We start from the raw sequence: 20540 nt of genomic DNA, 5'->3' as shown, positions 1-20540 counted from the left end.
GGTAGTGTCTTGAAGACAAACGTACATGACAAACTGTGAGAAGTAATACGGCAAAGGGTAGCGGTTTATTTTATTCTAGGGTCACTGGAGATATCCAAGGGACTGGAGGATTGATTCTTAACGTTCTCTCTACAATTTTTTTGTCACCTAAGTCTTCAAAGTGAAGAAAGCCTTTTAGGAACACAAGCTAAAATCATGTTCCCAGCCTCATTTTTGTGTAAGGTACCACGGAACAGGGAAGGCCAGGGGCTCAGCCGAAAGCAGGCCCCACGAAGTGACTTCCGGGTGCAGATGGGAGGGGTAGCCGACTTCCGGCCAGAAGGCCGGCGGAGGCTCTTGCGCAAGCGCAATTCACACTTTCCTGTTGTTTTTTTTTCCTCTCATCCTTCTCCCTTCCCCCAAGCCCGAGGGGTCTTGAGGTGACAGCCCCTGCAACTGCGAGTCCAGCACCTGGAGAAGATGGACAGGAGGAAGGCCGGACGACGGCGATCCTCCTTCGGTGAGTAAGGCTTGGAGGGCCCCGGCGTCCTGTGCCCTGCGAGGCGGGGCGAATGGGGCCCTGCGGCCCGCGGCGGGGCGGGGCGGAGGGACGGCTAGCGGGGCGCGCTCGGGGGGAAGGCTCGCGGGTCGCCCCCGGCCCGAGCTGTCATCGCAGGCTGCGCTGCTTGTGACACCCCGCTCGCGTCCCCTCCTCGGCCGGACGCGGCGCGTTCGCCGAGCCCGGCTGGCTGGCAGCTGTCCTGCCTGCCACGCCTTCCTCTTTATTCCTCCAGCGCCCCAGCTTCGTCCCCGGCGGCGCACCCGTTCGCTTCCCTCCTGAGGCTGGCTGCTTTTGGGGGCGGTCACCCCTACCCCCGGCAGGTGGCTGCGGCCCGACGGAAGGCGGTGCTGATTGACACCTCACTTTGCAGAGAAACGTCCCTAGGTCTCCTAAGTGGACCTGCAGCACAGTCTCACCCCCCCCCTTTTTTTCCAGCTTTGTCCTGCGTCTTCCAAAACTGATTCGAGAGTTGAACAAAGGATTTGAAGCCCTGCTTTTGTTGTCTCGTTATTCTGAGCAGAGCTTTGCCGTTGAAACTGCGTTGAAGTTTAAATGCCCGTGTTGAGTTTTGTGTGGTACCTCTTGAGGACACATAGTGCGAGGTAGAGCTCCTCCTAGGCAACAATTTTTTTGTCGAACGTTTCATCCACCTAGGGTCTCTCAAGCGTGGCAAGAGGAGAGCACCAGAACTCATAAGCTTGCAATCTACTACACAAACTAACATTTTTTATGGTACCGCTTATTTTTGTAGAAACAGTTTCAAATCTATTAAAAAGTGACCTATGGAAGTTAATCTCCACCTTTAAAAAAAATCTTTTAAAAGGCACCAGATACATATTCACTGACAGTTGAATAAAAAAATGAAGTCCATGGGAACAAGGGACAACAAACATTAAAAGTGGTTAAGTTGCTATTTGCAGTGTGTATATCCCTGATAGACCAAGGTTCAAGTCCTAGCTGCTTCACTTCCAATCCTGCTCCCTGCTCATGGCCTGGGAAAAAGGCTGAGGCTGGTCAGAGGCCTTGGGACTTTATACCCATGTAGGAAACCTGGAAGAAGCTCCTGGCTCCCAGCTTTGGATCAGCTCAGCTCTGGATGTTGTGGCTCTTTGGGGAGTGAACCAGCAGATGTCTCTCCTCTCTTTAAAAATCTGCATTTCATGCAGTAGGGTGGAGGAATCCACCATGGGGGGAGGGTTTGGGGAGGAGTGGGGGGAATCCCAGTGCCTATAAAACTGTGTCACATAATGCAGTGTAATAAAAAAAAATTAAAATTAACAAACAAAAAACACATATGATGCAGATTAAAAAATAACTGTAATGCTTGAGAAAAAAATCTGCATTTTAAATGGAAGTAAATAAATAAAAAAATAAGTTCAACAGATATGCAAGTATTAGTGTTACAAACTAAAATTTCAGATGATGTTTTGAATTACAATTAAAAGTTTTGGGGCTATATGGTGTAGCAGGCTTAAGCCACCCCCTCTGATGCTGGCATCTTATATGGGTGCCTGTTTGGCACTTGTGTCATCTCTGCTGCTCTTCCAGGCTTCCCATTAGCTAGGAGATGGGTCATAAGTAGAGCAACTGGGACATGAGCAGAACTGGGGTTCCTATGGGATGCTGGCATTGTAGGCGGCACCTTAACTAACTGCACCAAAATGCCATCCCTGAATTATGGATTTTCAGCTGATAGTTTCTGACAGTATCCTTGGAAATCTGTGTCACTGTGGTTTTGAATGTGTGTATTTTTGAAGAGATAGTGGATACAATGCTAAGAACTTTACAAATTAAAAGCTTTAAAAGGTGTTTATTTCTGCTTTACAGATGAGGAAATGGATTTAGGGAGGATAACTGGTAATGATAACTATTGATAAACAGGGCTCTAGAATTTGATCTGATTACATAATTAGATCATTTAAACCCCATTTGCTGCATGAAGTGGGAGGTGAAGGGAAGATAATGGACATGAGTGTGATAATTGTAGGTAGAAATTTTGTTTCATTGTTGGATTTTTCAGAGCCTATTACATACTTTGTATATTATACTTCTTGCAGAGAATGCCTGAGCATACAGCATTTGTTTTCTTTTTCTAGAAAAAGCTTTATTTTTTAAAAATTTTATCATTTCATTTTATTATTTCATTTTATTTTCATAGGTTCTGGGGTTCCCCCAACCCCTCCCCAAACCCTCCCCCTTATTGAATCTCTCCATATTGTGTTACAGTAGTACAGTTCATAAGCAGTCATGATTCCTTCATTGCGGGCATGGACCATGCAGAGAAAAAGCTTTATTTTTGCCTGGTACAATAGCCTAGTGGCTAAATTCTCACCTTGCATCCGCTGGGATCCCATGTGGGCAGTGGTTCATATCCCGGCAGCTCCACTTCCCATCCAACTCCCTGCTTGTGTCCTGGGAAAGTAGTAGAGGATAGCCCAAAGCCTTGGGACACTGCACCTGTGTGGGAGACCTGGAAGAAGCTCTTGGCTTTGGATTGGTTAAGCTCTGGCCATTGCAGCCACTTGGGGAGTGAACAAGTGAATGGAAGGTCCTTGTCTATGTCTCTCCTTCTTTCTGTAAATCTGTCTTTCCAATACAATAAAATAAATAAAAGGAGATAAAATAATGTAGAACTTAATTTTATTTAAAGGTGCAATAGAGAAAGGAGAGGCTAAGAGAGAGTGCGAGAAAGATTCTGTCTGCTGGTTGACTTCCTAAATGTTGCAGCCAGGGGAAGGCCAGGATCTAGGAACACTAAGCTGTCCTCCTGTGGGCATTCCTGGAGCTCAAGCAATTTGACTGTGGTGTGCTGTCATCCCAGGCACATTAGCATGCAATGTACTGGGATCAAGGCATCCCGGATTTGAACTAATGATCTGATAATGGGATGCTGGCATTGCAGCTTAACCTGCTGCATTTAATGTAACAGCAGCAACTCTTCAGTATTTTTCAACTTTGCTTGATTTTTGAAATTTTGCTTTGAAATTTTGTTTTATTGTTGGATTTTTCAGAGCCTATTACATACTTTGTATATTATACTTCTTGCAGAGAATGTCTGAGCTTGCAGCATTTGTTTTCTTGTTTTAGAAAAAGCTTTATTTTTTCTAAAATTTTATTATGTCATTTTATTATTTCCTTTTATTTTCATAGGTTCTGGGGTTCCCCCAACCCCTCCCCAAACCCTTCCCCTTTTCTCCTGTTTACTCTCTCAAAGGAATAGTATTCTATGTTGATATACTTTGTTTTCTTTTTAAAAGTTTTAATAGGTCCAGAGGCTGGATGCTTGCTTTGCATTGGAAATAAAATGAATTGTAATTGAGATCCAAAATGAGAACCTACAGTTAGTCACCATGGAGTTATATTACTGGTAGAAATGTTGCTGAGGGCTTGGCGTGATGGCTCAAAGGCTAAATCTTCACATTTTAAGTGCTGGGATCCCATATGGACACCAATTTGTGTCGTGGCTGACCCACTTTCCATCCAGCTCTCTGCTGATAGCCTGGGAAAGCAGTAGAGGATGGACCAAAACCTTGGGTCCCAGATCTGACATGATGGCTCAGTGGCTAAATCTGAAGTTCTGGGACCCTGCACCTGTGTGGAAGACCTGGAAGAAGTTCCCAGCTCCTGGCTTTGAATCACTCAGTTCTGGCCATTGCAGCCATCTGGGGAGTAAATCAGCAGATGGAAGACCTTTCTCCTTTTCTGAACCTATTGGGATAAATGGTATTACACACAGAAATAGAGAATGAGAGAAATCTTGAGTCACATAATTATTTTCAAAGTGAGGCAATGTGACATTGCTAAGCAGCTACAAAGCAACTAGGTTTATGAAGAAAGAAAGGAGGCTGAAAAACATTGTTTCAGAGGGTTAAATTAGTTTGATGGTGCAGGAGGCCAGGCAGTAGGACCACCCTCTGCTGCTTTCCTAGGCACATTAGCGGGGAACCCTATGGGAGTGGAACAGCTAGGTCTCAAACTGTCATCTGTATGCGATGTCTGCATTGCAGGTAGCAGCCTTAACCTGCTGTGTCACATGCTAGGTCCCAAAGGTAATTTTTTAAAAAAGTAACACACTGGATTCTAAACCGATGCTATCTTTATTTTTTTTTAATTGGAAAGTCAGATATACAGAGAGGAGAGATAGAGAGGAAGATTTTCCAGCTGTTGGCCCCCTCCCCAAGTGGCCGCAATGACTGGAACTGCACTGATACGAAGCCAGGAGCCCAGAGCCTTTTCTGAGATTTCATGTGGGTGCAGGGTCCCAAGGCTTTGGGCCGTCCCGGACTACTTTCCCAGGCCACAAGCAGGGAGCTGGTCGGGAAACAGGGCTGCTGGGATTAGAACCGGCACCCATATGGGATCATGTTGCTTGCAATGCAAGGACATTAGCCGCTAAGCTACTTTGCCGGGCCCTCAAAGATAATTTTTTAAAGATTTATTTATTTTTGTTGGAAAGGCAGATTTACAGAGAGGAGAGACAGAAAGATCTTGTATCTGCCGGTTCGCTACAATGGCCAGAGCTGAACTGATCTGATTTGGAGCAAGGAACCTCTTCCAGGTCTGCCATGCAGATACAGTGTTTGGACCATCCTCTGCTGCTTTCCCAGGCCATTAGCAGGTACTGGATGGGACGTGAAGCAACTAGGACATGGACTGAAGCCCTTATGGGATGCTGGTGTTTGTAGAAGGAGGATTAGCCTTTGCACTGGCCCTTATGAAAGAGGGGCGGGCCTGGTGTGGTAGCCTAGCAGCTGAAGTCCTTGCCTTGAACACGCCGGGATCCCATATGGGCATTGGTTCTATCCTGGGGGCCCCACTTCCCATCAAGCTCCCTGCTTGAGGCCTGGGATGGCAGTCAGGGATGGCCCAAGGTCTTGGGATCCTGCACCCGCATGGGAAACTAGTAAGAAGTTCCTGGCTCCTGGCTTTGGATTGATGCAGCTCCGGCTGTTGCGGTCACCTGGGGAGTCAATCATCAGGCGGAAGCTCTTCCTCTCTGTCTCTCCTCCTCTCTGTATATCTGACTTTGCAATGAAAATAGATAAATCTTTAAAAAAAGGGGCTTTAAATGTCATAGGAGCTCGAAGTAGAATAGGAAGTCAATTAGTGATGAACGTAAGAGCCATTAAATAATTTTGAAGTGTTAAAACAAGTGTGCATTTTTGGAAGTGATACTTGCTACAACTGTGTACTTTCCTAGGTAGCAGTAAGCAAAATAACAAGAAGAATATGCAGGGACCAGTGCTGTGGCATTCTAAGTTAAGCCTACATCTTTGGTGACAACATCCCATATGGGAACTGGTTCAAATCCTGGCTGCAGCACTTCTGCTGCCTGGGAAAGTAGCAAAAGGTGACCCAAGTTCTTGGGTGCCTGCCACTTGTATGGGAGATCTGGAAGAAGTTCCTGGCTCCTAACTTTGGACTGGCCTAGCTCTGGCTGTTGCAGTCTTTTTGGAAATGTATCAGTGAATGGAAGATCTCTGTCTTTCCATTTGTCTCTGTAAATCTGCCAGTCAAATAAAAATAAGTCAGCAGTTTAAAAAATAAATATATAGATACAAAAATGTGTTTTGGTTTACTTGGTGTTAGAAGGCAGTGCATATGTTAATAGTGATGACAAGATGTATGGACAAAGAGTGGATTCAGTGAAGAAGCCTGAGGGTTCAAAGTCAGTGTTTTTGGAATGGAATGTTTATATTTGATAAGTGAAACAGTTTCTTAATTCCATTTGTGAAAGTATATTGCTGAAATGGGGATGTGTGCCCACCCTAGGTGCCCTGACTGGCCCCTCCCCCATTATTACCATTCACTGTAAAAGCAGATCCACTCTAGGGATAGGAGCTTTCTCTGGTCCTTACTTAGTTCTAACTTTGGATCCCCACCCTCTCCTGAAATGACCATCAGCCCCCTCCCCCCCTAAAAACAACAAAATTAGAATAGATAGAGAACAACAAGGAAAGCTTAGAACCAGACAGGAAACGGTCAGCATGAATTCACATATACCTTACTAGGTGGGACACAGAGATTAGTTACTCCTCACTAGGGTATTGAAGATTTCTCTGCACACCCCTCCTAAAACTGTTCTGCACCTCAACTGTTGACATATGCCTTATTAAAGTTATAAGCCAGTTTAGACTATCCTAAAAACTGCCAGGTTCAGCAAAATTATGCTTCAACACTATAATCTGCTAAATACTATAATGAAAATAGATACAAGGGCCTGGCGGCGTGGCCTAGCGGCTAAAGTCCTCGCCTTGAACGTCCCGGGATCCCATATGGGCGCCAGTTCTAATCCCAGCAGCTCTACTTCCCATCCAGCTCCCTGTTTGTGGCCTGGGAAAGCAGTCGAGGACAGCCCAATGCATTGGGACCCTGCACCCATGTGGGAGACCCGGAAGAGGTTCCTGGTTCCCGGCATCGGATCGGCGTGCACCGGCCCGTTGCGGCTCACTTGGGGAGTGAAACATCGGATGGAAGATCTTCCTCTCTGTCTCTCCTCCTTTCTGTATATCCGGCTTTCCAATGATAATAAATCTTTAAAAAAAAAAAAGAAAAAAAAAAAAGAAAATAGACACAAGACAGCTGAATAGTACCCTATAGCCATTTTAAGGTGTATAGAAGTCAGTTGTATGTAAACTGAAATTGAAATGTCAATAAAGTAGTCACAGGATGTGGTTAAGAACTTGCATTGTTTAACATACTCAATACCATGTCAATTAATTCCATAATGTTGTAAGTTGTTGTTGATGTTATGTCGGGGCTTTTAATTGTTCAGGATGATATTCTGCCGGATCTACCTTCAGACCAGATATGGTCTCCCCAAGAAACCGTTGAATTGATCTGGACAATAAGATGCTGGTCTCTATGCTTGGTATATGCTTGCAACGAAAGAATCTTGACTGAATTTGAACTGTAATACTGCAATAAGGTGGAGGAATCCACCATGGGGGGAGGGCACGGGGAGGGGTTGGGGGAATCCCAGTACCTATGAAACAGTGTCACAAAATGAAATGTAATTAATAAAAAAAATTAAATAGAAAAAGCAGATCCACAAAATAAAGGAGAAACAGAGGTCTTCCTGGTTCACTCCCCAAATGGCCACAACAACTGCAGCTGAGCCGATCTGATTCCAGGAGCCAGGAGCTTCTTATGATTCTTTCACACAGGTGCAGCGTGCATAGGATGGAAAGTGGAGCTCCTGGAACATGAATTGTTGCCCTTTAGTGATCTCAGTACTTGCAAGGTGAGAACTTAGCCATTGGGGAATCGTGCCAGGCCTGTTTGTGCCACTTTTTCTTTTTGTAAAGATTTATTTTTAATGGAAAATAAAATTTTCAATAAAAAATTACGGAGAGAAAGATCTTCCATCCATTGGTTCAATCTTCCAAGTGGTCACGGTGGCCAGAGCTGAGCTGATCTAAATTCAGGAACCAAGGAGTTTCTTCTGGGTCTCCCATGCAGGTGCAGGTTCTCCAGGCTTTGGGCCATCCTCTACTGCTTTCCCAGTCTTTCCCAGCCATTGTGCTGGTGGTCTCAAGCTGTACCACATCTGGTCTAGCTCCCTGCCATTGCACCTAGAAAACAACAGAAGATGGTCTAAGTGTTTGGACCCCTGGCAATTGTGTGAGAAATAGAGTTCCAGGCTCCTAACTGCCTGGCCCAGGCCTGGTTGTTTCTTCCATTCATCCAGTGGACCGGTTGATAGAATATCTCATGCTCTGTCTTTTAATTTGGTAAATATTTAAAATAAAAAAGGGATTTATTAATTTGAAAGGCAGTAGGGTCACATGGAGAGAGGGAGAAACAGAAACAGGTAGATCTTGTAAGTTCAATCCCCAAATGGCCATTACAGCCAGAGCCAGATCAGGCCAAAACCAGCATTCTGACATGGGATACTGGCATTGTAGGTGATTGGCACATTGACAACCATCGGTATTTACCGTCCTCAACGTTTTTCTGTTCCTCTCCCTAAGGATTTATTTTATTTATTTGAAAGAAGAGTGGCAAATCTTCCATCTGCTGGTTCACTCCCCAAAACGGATTTGATGAAGTTAGGATGAAGTTAGGAGTCAGAAATTCTATCCAGGGCCTGACTCAATAGCTTAGTGGCTAAATTCTCACCTTGCATCTGCTGGAATCCCGTATGGTCACTGGTTTGTGTCTGGCTGCTCACTCCCCATTCAGCTTCTTGCTTGTGTCCTGGGAAATCAGTAGACTACAGCTCAAAGCCTTGGCACCCTGCATATGCATGGAAGACCTGTAGGAAGTTTCTGATTCCTGACTTCTTGTTGGCTCAACTCCACCTGCTGCAGGTACTTGGGAAATGAATAGGCGGGCAGATTATCTTCTTCTCTGTATCTCCTTCTTTCTGTAAATTTGTCTTCCCAATAGAAACGTAAATCTTTAAAAAAAATAAAAAGAAATTTCATCCAAGCCTCCCAGGGGTCCATGTATTTGGACCATTTTTTTGTTGTCTTCCCAGGTGGACTTAGCAGGAATTCAAATTGGTGCTTGTATGGGATGCCACTGTTGCAGATATCAGCTTAACTTTCTGTGCACATGCAAACATCATATTTCTTCTGAGACATGTGTATTTAGTTCATTTGCCCATTTTTAAACTGAATCTTTCTCTATATTTTGGTGCCACTTTTGACATATATATTGAAAAAAAAATCACCCCTTTCCACTGAATTGCTGTGTTCCATATCATAAGTGAGGTTGCATATATAGTTTGTATATCTCTGTCTTTTTTGTTTATTATGAAATTTGTGACATTTTCCAGTAGACTGTAATTTTCAGGAAACCTTGGCTTGTTCCTGATTTTCCCACTACACTGTTTTTGCTGCCTAGCACAATACTAGGCACATGATAGACATTTCTTTGCTGATTGAGTTAGTTCATGAAGGAAAAATCCTCCGGAAGTCTGCAAAATGTTGATGACTTAAGAGTTCAGCTGTTCCAACAAGGAAAGCTTAGAATCAGACAGGAAACGGTCAGCATGAATTCACATATACCTTACTAGGTGGGACACAATTGATTAGTTACTCCTCACTAGGGTATTGAAGATTTCTCTGCACACCCCTCCTAAAACTGTTCTGCACCTCAGCTTGTTAGAGTTATAAGCCAGTTTAGACTACCCGGAAAAAAGCCGGGTTCAGCAAAATTGTGCTTCAACGCTATAAAATGCTAAATACTATAATGAAAATAGACACGAAACAGATGAATAGTAATCTATAGCCATTTAAGGTGTATAGAGGTCAGTTGTATATAAACTGAAATTGAAATGTCAATGAAGAAGTCACAGCATGTGGTTAAGAACTTGCATTTTTTTTTAACATACTGGTTGCTCAATACTATGTCAGTTATTTCCATAATGTTATAAATTGTTGTTGATGTTATGTCGGGGCATTTAATTGATCAGGATGATATTCTGCCGGATCTACCTTCAGACCAGATATGGTCTCCCCAAGAAGCCGTTGAATTGATCTGGACAATAAGATGCTGGACTCTATGCTTGGTATATGCTTGCAACGAAAGAATCTTGACTGAATTTGAACTGTAATACTGCAATAAGGTGGAGGAATCCACCATGGGGGGAAGGCATCGGGAGGGGTTGGGGGAATCCCAGTACCTGTAAAACTGTGTCACATAATGCAATGTAATTAATAAAAAAAAGAGTTCAGTTGTTCCTAGTTGCACATTATGCTTGGATATAAAGTAGAACTGAAAATGTTTTTGTAGATTTCACCTACACGTATATCCCCATCATAAGAATTTAGTAATTAGATGCTTCTGCTAAAGTATGTAAGGAATTTGGCTAGGAAATTTTGTTTAGTTCTTAGATCCAAATTTCTTCTGCCGTTTTGCATGTATTATTTACTGTAGGCATTTTGTGAGAATCTTCTGCTTTTCTGACAGGTCATTTTTTTTTTACCTATATCTTTTTAGCCTTTTGGATTCTATAAAATATATCACTGTAAGTTCTAAATTGAGCAGTTTAAAACAGGATGTATTGAAAGGATTTGTTTTGTTAAAATGTTTCTAATTTTGATGTTAACTGATAATTTTTTACCATTTTTTGTAGAAATTGTCACAGAAGGAAAAAGGAAGAAGTCCTCTTCCTCTGACTTACAAGAGGTATGTGTTAGTTTTCTTTTAGCTTCTTTATTATTTTGGAGTTACTGATATTTTACAATATATTTTAAAAATAAAATGTAAAGAAAATGCTCCAATGTTTAATCATTTTTTGGGAGGGGAGGAATGTTGTACTATAATTAACTGAAGTTTAATCAGGAAACTGTTGAATCAATTTTTCAAATAATCTAAAAACAATAAATATACTTTCTAGGACTTGTTTTAGATTATACATTAAATAGGACAGTATTTCTGTGATAACAGAATAGAGTTATTCATGTTCATTTATTAGTCGTATTATAGTTGTGGAAGAGTTATATTCAAATTCTGTGCTGAAAATCATTGTTTGGAATGTGTCATATTAAGCCTTGTTCTCCTTTCTTGCATATTTGCTACCAGGTATAGCAAAACAAATAAGGTTAAATTTGTTTCTACCTATGAAGGAAGTACTTTTTTTTTTTTTAAAATTAAACCATTTGTGGTTCATTGTTAGCTTTAGTGGAATGAATAATAGAGGCAAAACAAAAGTCTTACATTGCCAGATTAATTCTATCATGTCTAGTGTAGGACTTAGTTTTTTATGGTTAAATAGTATACTAGAGACCAGGTAGTTTGTGAAGAAAAGAGGATTATTTTGGCCCACAGTTTGGAGGCTGGAAAGGTGTTGGTGTATAAGGGCCTTGTATGGCTTACCTCATAACAGAAAGTGGAAAACCACAGAGATAGGTGTACAAGAGTGGAACATGTGAGAGAGAGATTGAAAGGAGGAACCAGGCTGTCTTCTAACAACCTGCTGTTCAGAACTAATCCAGTCTCAAGAGGATGCTAACTCAGATTTGGGAAAGAACGTTAATCCGTTCATGATCCAAGTACCTTTTAAAACTCCCATCTCTCAACACCTTTGCAATGGTAGTCAGATTTCAACATATTTTTTTTTTATGAACTAATCATCCATCCACATCATCCAGATTTAAATACCTCTGTATAGGCAGTTACTGATTTGCTACGTAGTTTATCCAGTGAAATAAAATCTTCTGCCTTAGGCTGCTACATCTTTTAATCCAAGTGATGTGAAATTCCACCATTAGAAATTCACGCTATGAAATTTATACATTTCTCTTTATGACTTTAAATATGCTACAGTATTTTTAAACTTTCAAAAAGCAAATTAAAAATCAATACATTTTATTTTATATTTCTTTTCTGATGTAGACACAAGGGTGATATATGGCAGTCACCACATGTAAGTTAGAGATAGTTCTTCCAATAACTAGGATATAAAAATTTAACATGATAACAAATAGTTTTCACTCAGTTTTCTCTTATGTTAGTATCTACACAACTGTGCTGTGATTATTTAAAATAAGACATTAAAATGGGTGTAATACTTTAAACAAAAAATGTAATTTGATTTTCCAGTGCTGTTCTTTTACCATTCTAGCATTCAGTTCAGATACTACATTGCATTTTGTAGGTTTTTAAAAAAAATTTATTTTTTGATAATGTTTACATAGTTGAAGGGCTGAGGATTAGTGAAAAGTAGGTTGCATCATTGTTTGCAAATTTTCTTTTTCTTTTTGCTCTATCTGAGGGAAGGGGGAAGAGAAGGGGAGAAGCTGCATCCAGCCTCCCAGTCACCTCAGTACCCGGGCATGGGGAATGGCCACCTGATGTTATCCCAGGGTTCCCAATGTGGCGCATGCTCTGAGGGTTCTGTTCAAGTGGTTTCAGTAGTTTGAAATTACTTTGATTTCGCCGCTGCAAGGATGAGGAAATCTTTCCAAGTTCTATTGTCCGACATAGTCCACCTTAGAGTCTCCATTTGCCTAGATATTTGCTTGGCTGTAGTAGTTTTCCAATTTGTTCTGTTCTTTTTTTCTGCTATGTACCAGCAGTTCTCTGCAGGCCCCAGTGGACTGCCATATCCTCCAGGTGCATTTGGGCATGCTGTCCACTGCTTTGTTTTAGCAACTGAGAAAGAAGCCAGTTTTGACACATGTACTCCATGCACAGATCCTGCATGGTTGGAGCTCTGAGACCAGCCTGACCAGGCCTGTGGATTTTGTTGTCTTGTTGTTTTAATTTTAATATCCATAGTCTATGACATTTTTCTTCTCCTTTTGTTTTGTGTCATATGACATTTTTTAGAAATAGTTATTTGAATAGTGAGAGAGCCAGAAACCTCTTTCATCTACTAGTTCACTCTCCACATGGCTATAACAACTGGAACTGGACCAGGCCAAAGCCAGGAGCTTTAAATTTCATCAGGGTCTCCAGTGTGAATGACGGGGATTCAAATACTTGAACTGTCATCAGCTGTCTTCTAGGGTGTGCATTAGCAAGAAGCTGGATCAGAAATGGAGGTGGGACTGGGATCCCAGGCATTCTGATATGGGATGTGGACATTGCAAACAGCCACTTAACACCCTGTGCCACAGTATCTGCCCCAACTGTGATACTTTTTAAGAATACTGGGCAGTATGTTGCAGAATATTCCTCAATTTGAGTCTGACTCAGTTTCCTCATTATTTTGTTAAACGGTTTGTGTTTTAGGGATGAACAGCACAGAACTGATGTGCTGTTCTTAATACATCATGTCATAACAGCTGTAGGTCTTATAATTGGTGCTATCATCTTTGATTATTTTGTTAAATGACACCTACTATCTTATTCCATTATAAAGTTGTTTCTTAGAAAGACTCTTCGAATATGCGCAAATATGCTGTTTCTTCTTGTTCTCACTATTTTATCTATCACATAATCTTGCCTAAAACATTTATTTATGTTTATTTATGTTTTAAATTTTTACAGTTAAAATGATCTATTTACTTATTTCAAAGTCAGAGTTACAGAGGGAGAAGATAGAGAGACAGAGAGAGAGAGAGAGAGAGAGAGAGAGAGGAAGGAAGGAAGGAAAGATATTCTCCATTCATTTATTCATACTCTGTAAATGGCCACAACAAGGAGCTGGGCCATTGTATAGCCAGGAACCAGAAACCTTTATAGGTCTCTCACATGGGTACAAAGTAGGTCATTTTCCACTGCTTTCTCATGCCATTATCAGGGTGCTGGATTGGAAGTGGAGCAACCAGAACTTGGACCAGTGTTAATATGGGATTGATGGAGTTGCAGGCAGTGACTTTACCTGTTAGGCTACAACACTGGTCCCTGAATATTTATTTATTTTGAAGATTTATTTGTTTATATTGGAAAGTCAGATTTACCGAATGGAGGAGAGAGAGAGAGCCTGTTGGTTTACTCCCCAAGTGACTGCAATGGCTAGAGCAGGAGCCAGGAGCTCTTTCTAGGTTTCCCACATGGGTGCAGGGTCCCAGATATTTGGCCATCCTCTGCTGCTTTGTTAGGCCACAAGCAGGGAGCTGGATGGGAAGTGGAGCAGCCCATTTGGAACTCTGGTGCATGCAAGGTGAGGATTTAGCCACTAAGGCACCACACTGGGCTCTGTCCCTGTTGGCTCCCCCCCCTTGGTCCCTATTGATTTTTTTTTTTTTTAAAGATTTATTATTGTTGGAAAGCCGGATATACAGAGAGGAGGAGAGACAGAGAGGAAGATCCTCCATCCGATGTTTCACTCCCCAAGTGAGCTGCAATGGGCCGGTGTGCGCCTATCTGAAGCCGGGAACCAGGAACCTCTTCTGGGTCTCCCACGTGGGTGCAGGGTCCCAAAGCTTTGGGCTGTCCTTGACTGCTTTCCCAGGCCACAGGAAGGGAGCTGGATGGGAAGTGGAGCTGCCGGGATTAGAACCGGCAGCCATACGGGATCCCGGGACGTTCAAGGCGAGGACTTTAGCCGCTAGGTCATGCCACCGGGCCCGTCCCTATTGATTTTTAGGAAACTCTGTCTAGTGGGCATATTGTTGTGAACCATCCTGTTTGTTTTATTTACCTAGAATTTGGCCGAGGTATCTTCCCTCCCTAAATACCTTTGGGTTACTAATTTTCGAATTTTGGGCCAGTCTCATCCTATCCTTGGATTTGTTAGATTGTAATGCCAAATTTCACAGTTTATTTCTGCTCATTTACAACCCCATGTATTTTTGTTTTGTTAATTTAATCCCTAACTCTTATCTCATTAACTTGTTAAGTCCTAATTTCATGTCTCTTAAATGCAAGCCTTTGTATATTTAGCACTTATCCTCAGTTTGCTTCTAGTACTTTAACCTCAGTTAACCTCAGTTGCAGGCTCTGATGTTTGTTAGACACCTTTGGAGTAACTGCTTTCACTTTCTACCTAAATTTAACCTAACCTGCCATTTTTTTTTTGATATTCATTCATATTATTCCTGTATTCCCCTTGCCGCCCACCTGCCCCGGTGAATCTAACTGCTGCTGGGGTGAATAATTTCAAAGGCTATTCTGGCTTCTTGTTGAGAATGGATGGAGTCATTCTTCAAAGAGGTCTGTTTTAGGGATACAAGCTGAGAGAATTTTTGAGTTGAGAGAAGACTGGGAGGAGCCATGGTAGATGCTACAGAATCTTTGCTCTGGTATCTTGCCTGTCTGTTCAGGGGTCCTCGATAAAAGGCTTATATTTGCAGCTCTGTTTGTAAGACCTTTGGAGCTTTACTGGCTGTAGAGAAGAAATAAATATTAGACATTTGAAATGCATGAGTTGAAGAGTAAAATTAGAAATATCTTGAGGATGATATATAATTAAGGAGGTAGAAATAGTCACAGCCAGGGTCTCCATTCCCCAAGTCTGTCTGGCAGTATTTGTCTCCATATTCCTTTTTTCCATATCATAATTTCCAAATTGCTACTACCCTGAGTTTCAACTTGTCTGAAATATCTGCCTAAACATTGACGTGGTCATGAAGGACCACATATGTGCAAAAAAATAGCATAAGGCCATTCTGTTATCCGTTAGATTCCTTTAGATCGAAGATGCTTAGACTGTCATTAACTAGCTTTTCAATGACCCAAGTTATATTTTTCCAGGATCAATTTCTGTTTTGCATAACTCATTCAAGGAAAACAAGAGTGCAGGCATTTAGAGCTCAATACAGGAGCTTGTTTTGAGCCCATGAATTTTTTCTGACCCTGTGAAAAAGGTGCTGAGGATAGAGATGAGAAGCATTAGAAATTATGGTTACTCTTGGATTGAGAGATACTACAGAATGTTCCTCATAAGTGACACATTCATGTAGACACCTGGTGGATATTAAAACATGAGAGTTTGAGAGTTTGTAGCAATCGCTGTTCTGCAACAAATATCTAGCCATTGGAAGCACAGTTACATGTTTTACCTGTAGAGAGTTTAGTAAATCTTTTTGAAATTGAATTTGGGTGTCATTGAGGGTAGGACAGTTGGACAGAGTTCCCCTGACATATGCAGAGTTTCTTATGGCTAGTAGATATTTCTACGAGTATGAACCTTGGATAAGAGTTTTGTTAAAATAGTCCCAGGCAATTAAAGGCTAACATGAAATCTGAGTCTGGAAGGGGGAATTCAGCTAATTTCATGCCTGTGACAATTATAAATGCAGTATTCCTTGGTGATTTCCTGTTGGTCCCATTTCTTCTACATTAGTTAAAGGGATTTTTTCTGTAAGGCAAAGCTGTTGTTTTCCTATCTGTGTATATATATATATTTAAATATACATATAAACATATGTATATTTCAGATATAGTTGTATAGGCACAAGGGTACCCCTCTCTTCCCTCCCCATTCCCAGTTGCTACTGTTTTCCCCATGTTGTTACTATAGTCCTTCAACGATAGTCACAAGTTCAACATTCTGCTGTCTAAGTGCATCTTGGCCTTGTAGGTATAGACAATGGTAGAAAGTCTGGTATCTAATGTCAAGATGTATTTAACAGTTTTCACTGGGAGTCCTCTTTTATTTGGGAGTAGAGTTGTATACTGTAACATATCTTTACTTCCAAGTATACTAGTCTCTTTTATACTAATTCATGTATGAGAATATATGTATTACATGCTTACCTATATATCTATTTAACTTTTATTCTTAAAATCTTAGTTTTAATATTGTCTGTATAATGGTGAGAGGGGTACATTCCCATTTGGACCTGTGGTTAGTGTGGGGGAGGGTCAGGTATGGAGAAAGGTGGGTGGGACACATGATTCAGTCTAATGTGTCTGCAGGGGAATAGGGGCAGATGATTTCATTTTGCTGTCAAACTACATCAACACTTGGGGATGGAGGACTATCCTTTGACACTTTAGAGATCCTGATATGGGGAAGAGTGTCTTGAGGGTGTTACTTGAGTGGTTTTGACAGCTCTGAGATATTGTTGGTTTCATTAACCTAGAGTTGAGAAAATCTTTCCAAGGTCTCATGGCTGACCAAGTCTACCTTAGTGCATCTGTAGACGCAAGAACATGCTGCAGTTCTTGGCCAGGAGAGTTGTACAACCTGCTCTGCTTTCCATCCTCTGATGAGGTAGTTTTTCCTCTGCTGGTCTAGTTGAGTTGGCTGTCATGCCCCTCTCTCCACCATGTGCGTCTGCACATGCTGTCCACTGCACAGGCATTACCGACTGAGGAAATCATTTCTGATACATGAATTCCAAGGTTGGACCGCACATCCTGTGATTTTTCCCTGTGGCATGGTCTGAGTCCAGTGGTCCAGTTGTGAGTCTGCCAAGAAACCTTACACTGGGTGACCTCAGACTTTACTCTTGTGTATGCCAACCAGTGCAGGGTCAGGTTTGGTCTTACCTGTGGTAGCCAGTACACATATCAATAGATACAGCTTGGTCAGTTCTGCCTTAGCCACATATCTCACATGAGTCAAGAGGTGCTGTGGTCCAGCCCAGCAAGCCTGGAACAGGCCTGGTTCTTCGGCATTCCAGCTGATGGAATGGACTAGCCCCAGGGCACCCCCATTAACCCCTACCAGGTCTACTTCCAGCTCCAGGGTTTGAGCATGTCAGGTTCTGCTGCAGCTTAGCGCAACCAGCCTACATAGCATCTGGCTGTTGTGAACACCCACAGATGCTATGGCTTAGCTCTGCTTAATCTGTCCCCTAGTCCCAGCCCTCACATATACCCACAACGTATCATTAGCTTGTCCAGTCTGCCCTGCTCAGCTGTTTTTGTTTAGAGATTCTTTATTGGAAAGTCAGATATACATAGAGGAGGAGAGACAAAGAGGAAGATCTTCCATCCGATGATTCACTCTCCAAGTGGCCACAATAGCTGGAGCTGAAATGATCAAAAGCCAGGAACCTCTTCTGGGTCTCCCCTGTGGGTGCAGGGTCCCAAAGCTTTGGGCCGTCCTCAACTGCTTTCCCAGGTCACAAGCAGGGAGCTGGATGGGAAGTGAGGCCACCAGGATTATAACTGGCACCCATATGGGATAAGGGCATGTGCAAGTCTAGGACTTTAGCCGCTAGGGTACTGTGCTGGGGCCCTCTGCTCTGGTTTTGATGCACAGTGGTGATGGGTACAACTTCGTAGGGGAATGCCCGCAGTTACCCTGCCAGGCGTGTTTCAGTGTCAGATCAGAAGCCTTTCTTAAAGGAGTTTTATGTGGAGAAGAACATGGGCATAGAAAATACCTAGAATGATATGGTAAATTTGTAATATGAAGAATATGATGGGCCCGGCGGCGTGGCCCAGCGGCTAAAGTCCTCGTCTTGAAAGCCCTGGGATCCCATATGGGCACCGGTTCTAATCCCGGCAGCTCCATTTCCCATCCAGCTCCCTGCTTGTGGCCTGGGAAAGCAGGAGAGGACGGCCCAAAGCTTTGGGACCCTGCACCCGCATGGGAGACCCGGAAGAGGTTCCTGGTTCCCGGCATCGGATCGGCGCGTACCGGCCTGTTGCGGCTCACTTGGGGACTGAAACGTCGGATGGAAGATATTCCTCTCTGTCTCTCCTCTCTGTATATCTGGCTTTCCAATAATAATAAAAAAAATCTTAAAAAAAAAGAATATGATATAAATATATGAAGTTGTAATACTTAGAGAAACAATTGCTTTGCTGAAAGAATAAGAGAACAATTTTGAGCAGAAAATTGAGTATTTCACACTGGGAAAAAGGACGTTTCAGACTTGGGAAGCAAGAATCCAGAATTTAGGGATAGAAATTATTATGATATGCTTAAGGAAGATTAGACAACTTAATGTGGTTGGGTTTTGAGTTTTTGATGTGGGGTGATGTGAAAGAGCCCCAATTATGAGAAACTTTATCTATAAATAATGGGTGATATTGTTACATTTTAAATGTTACAACCATAGAGTTAATCAAGATGGTGGAATAGAATAATGACACATTTAAACAGATGGAGAAACATGAGCCAGTGTGAAGCAGAGAGAGCACATTCCAGGAAGTAGGAGAGGACAGAATAATAGCAGAGAGGTCATCAGGAGTCTGACAGACTTGGGAAAGCAGTGGACATAATGGAGTGGTGTTGCAGTGACCAATACCCCAGTGCATTCAACAAGGGGCAGTCGGAACTGCATCAACAGCTGGAACTCCACCAGTAACCAGGCGGGAAGGGACATTTACCGGGAGCTCAAGAGGTGACCCAGGCAAAGAACTGCCCATCCTGTTGTGTTGTAGGCTAAGGAGTTGGTTAGCACTCGCTAAACTGAGCACTACAGGTAATGGGCTTGGGGCTGAAAGCACCTGGTCTAGTGGAACTCAGCTGTATCCAATATTCTGCTAATGAGAGTGTGGGCTAAAGGGTAAACAAGAACTAGGTGAAAGGTCAAGAGTGGAGGCAATAAAAGCAGGCCTCGAGAGAGGCCAGGGAGAAACATTTCCACCATCTCTGGTCTCCGTGTTGGTGTCTCATCTCCAGATCCTTCGTCATGTCCACGTTACCAGCCTAGCCGGTCACGACACTGTTGGTCTGTTTTGTTTGACCAGGAGCAGACAGAGAGGCTAGTCCCAGATGGCCGATGTGGGAAGAGGGTGGATTTCACAGCCCAGTCTGCCCCCTAGAGCCACATTCCATTGCTAAAATGACAAGACCAAATTACCACCCATTCATATTAACTCTGAATATAAATGTCTTGAAGTCATCAATCAAACATCATAGATTACTAGTAGTGGATTAAAAAACAAAACCCATCTATTTGTTGCCTATAGGAGAACAACAAAGATGTAGAAACTATCTCATGGATTTTGATTGTTTTATTAGTTTCATCTCTTTAAAACACTTTCTTTCCCATTAAATTCTTCAGTGACTTGTAGATCATACAGTAGCATGATTTTCTTTGAGAAGGTTTTTGATTATCTTTTCTTCAGTGACACAGTAGTCATTCAGTAGCATGTATTTTATTTATTTATTTATTTATTTATTTATTTTTAAATTCATGGGGTTTTCAATTTCTCTTTTTGTTTTGTGGCTTTTCATTTAAGGGGATGCATAGTAACTGTGTAATGGAGACTGTCATATCCAGATATGAGGATACAATGCAATATGCATCTCTACTTCCAGATCAAAGATGGACTGTCAATGAAACTGTTTACTATAGCTTGACAGTAGGATGCTGGACTCTCCCATTGTCCATGCCCACAATGATGGACATATGACTGTTTATATGAAAAACTATGCTATAGTAATAATATAATGGAACTCATTGGGGGGATGAGGGGACTTAGGGAGGAGAGCAGGGAAATTCCAGGGCATATTGAACTGTATCATAAAATGACAATAATAATAAAAAGATACAGAAATTACCACCGTAGTATGATTTATGTTTTAGAAAACTGTGAAGCTTGCATATGAAGTATTAGAAGGGAAGAGACTGCAGGCAAAAGAATGCAGATGCGCTTTGCCTTTTAATGGTGTTAAATCCTAATAAACTCATTGTAAATTGAAGATACTGCATTTGATACACTTAACCTGCTGGAAGAGCGTAGCTTAGTA

At 42.1% G+C, this 20540-nt stretch overlaps 1 protein-coding gene across 3 annotated transcripts in view; it reads left to right on the top strand.

The window, feature by feature from the left end:
• The window catches only part of SENP7 (SUMO specific peptidase 7), a 188668-nt gene that overhangs the window by 31960 nt on the left and 136168 nt on the right, over positions 1 to 20540 (top strand). For all 3 annotated transcript variants that reach the window (XM_058661815.1, XM_058661817.1, XM_058661813.1), the window contains exons 2-3: positions 404 to 499; positions 10626 to 10678. In XM_058661815.1, the coding sequence (XP_058517798.1) occupies positions 460 to 499; positions 10626 to 10678 (93 nt within the window). In that variant the 5' untranslated portion in view covers positions 404 to 459. The remainder of the gene's footprint in view (positions 1 to 403; positions 500 to 10625; positions 10679 to 20540) is intronic.

The sequence above is a fragment of the Ochotona princeps genome, chromosome 3, assembly GCF_030435755.1.
Source record: "Ochotona princeps isolate mOchPri1 chromosome 3, mOchPri1.hap1, whole genome shotgun sequence".
NCBI lineage: Eukaryota > Metazoa > Chordata > Mammalia > Lagomorpha > Ochotonidae > Ochotona > Ochotona princeps.
The sequence above is the reverse complement of the archived record's forward strand: the minus strand, read 5'-3'. Positions and strand labels throughout refer to the sequence as shown.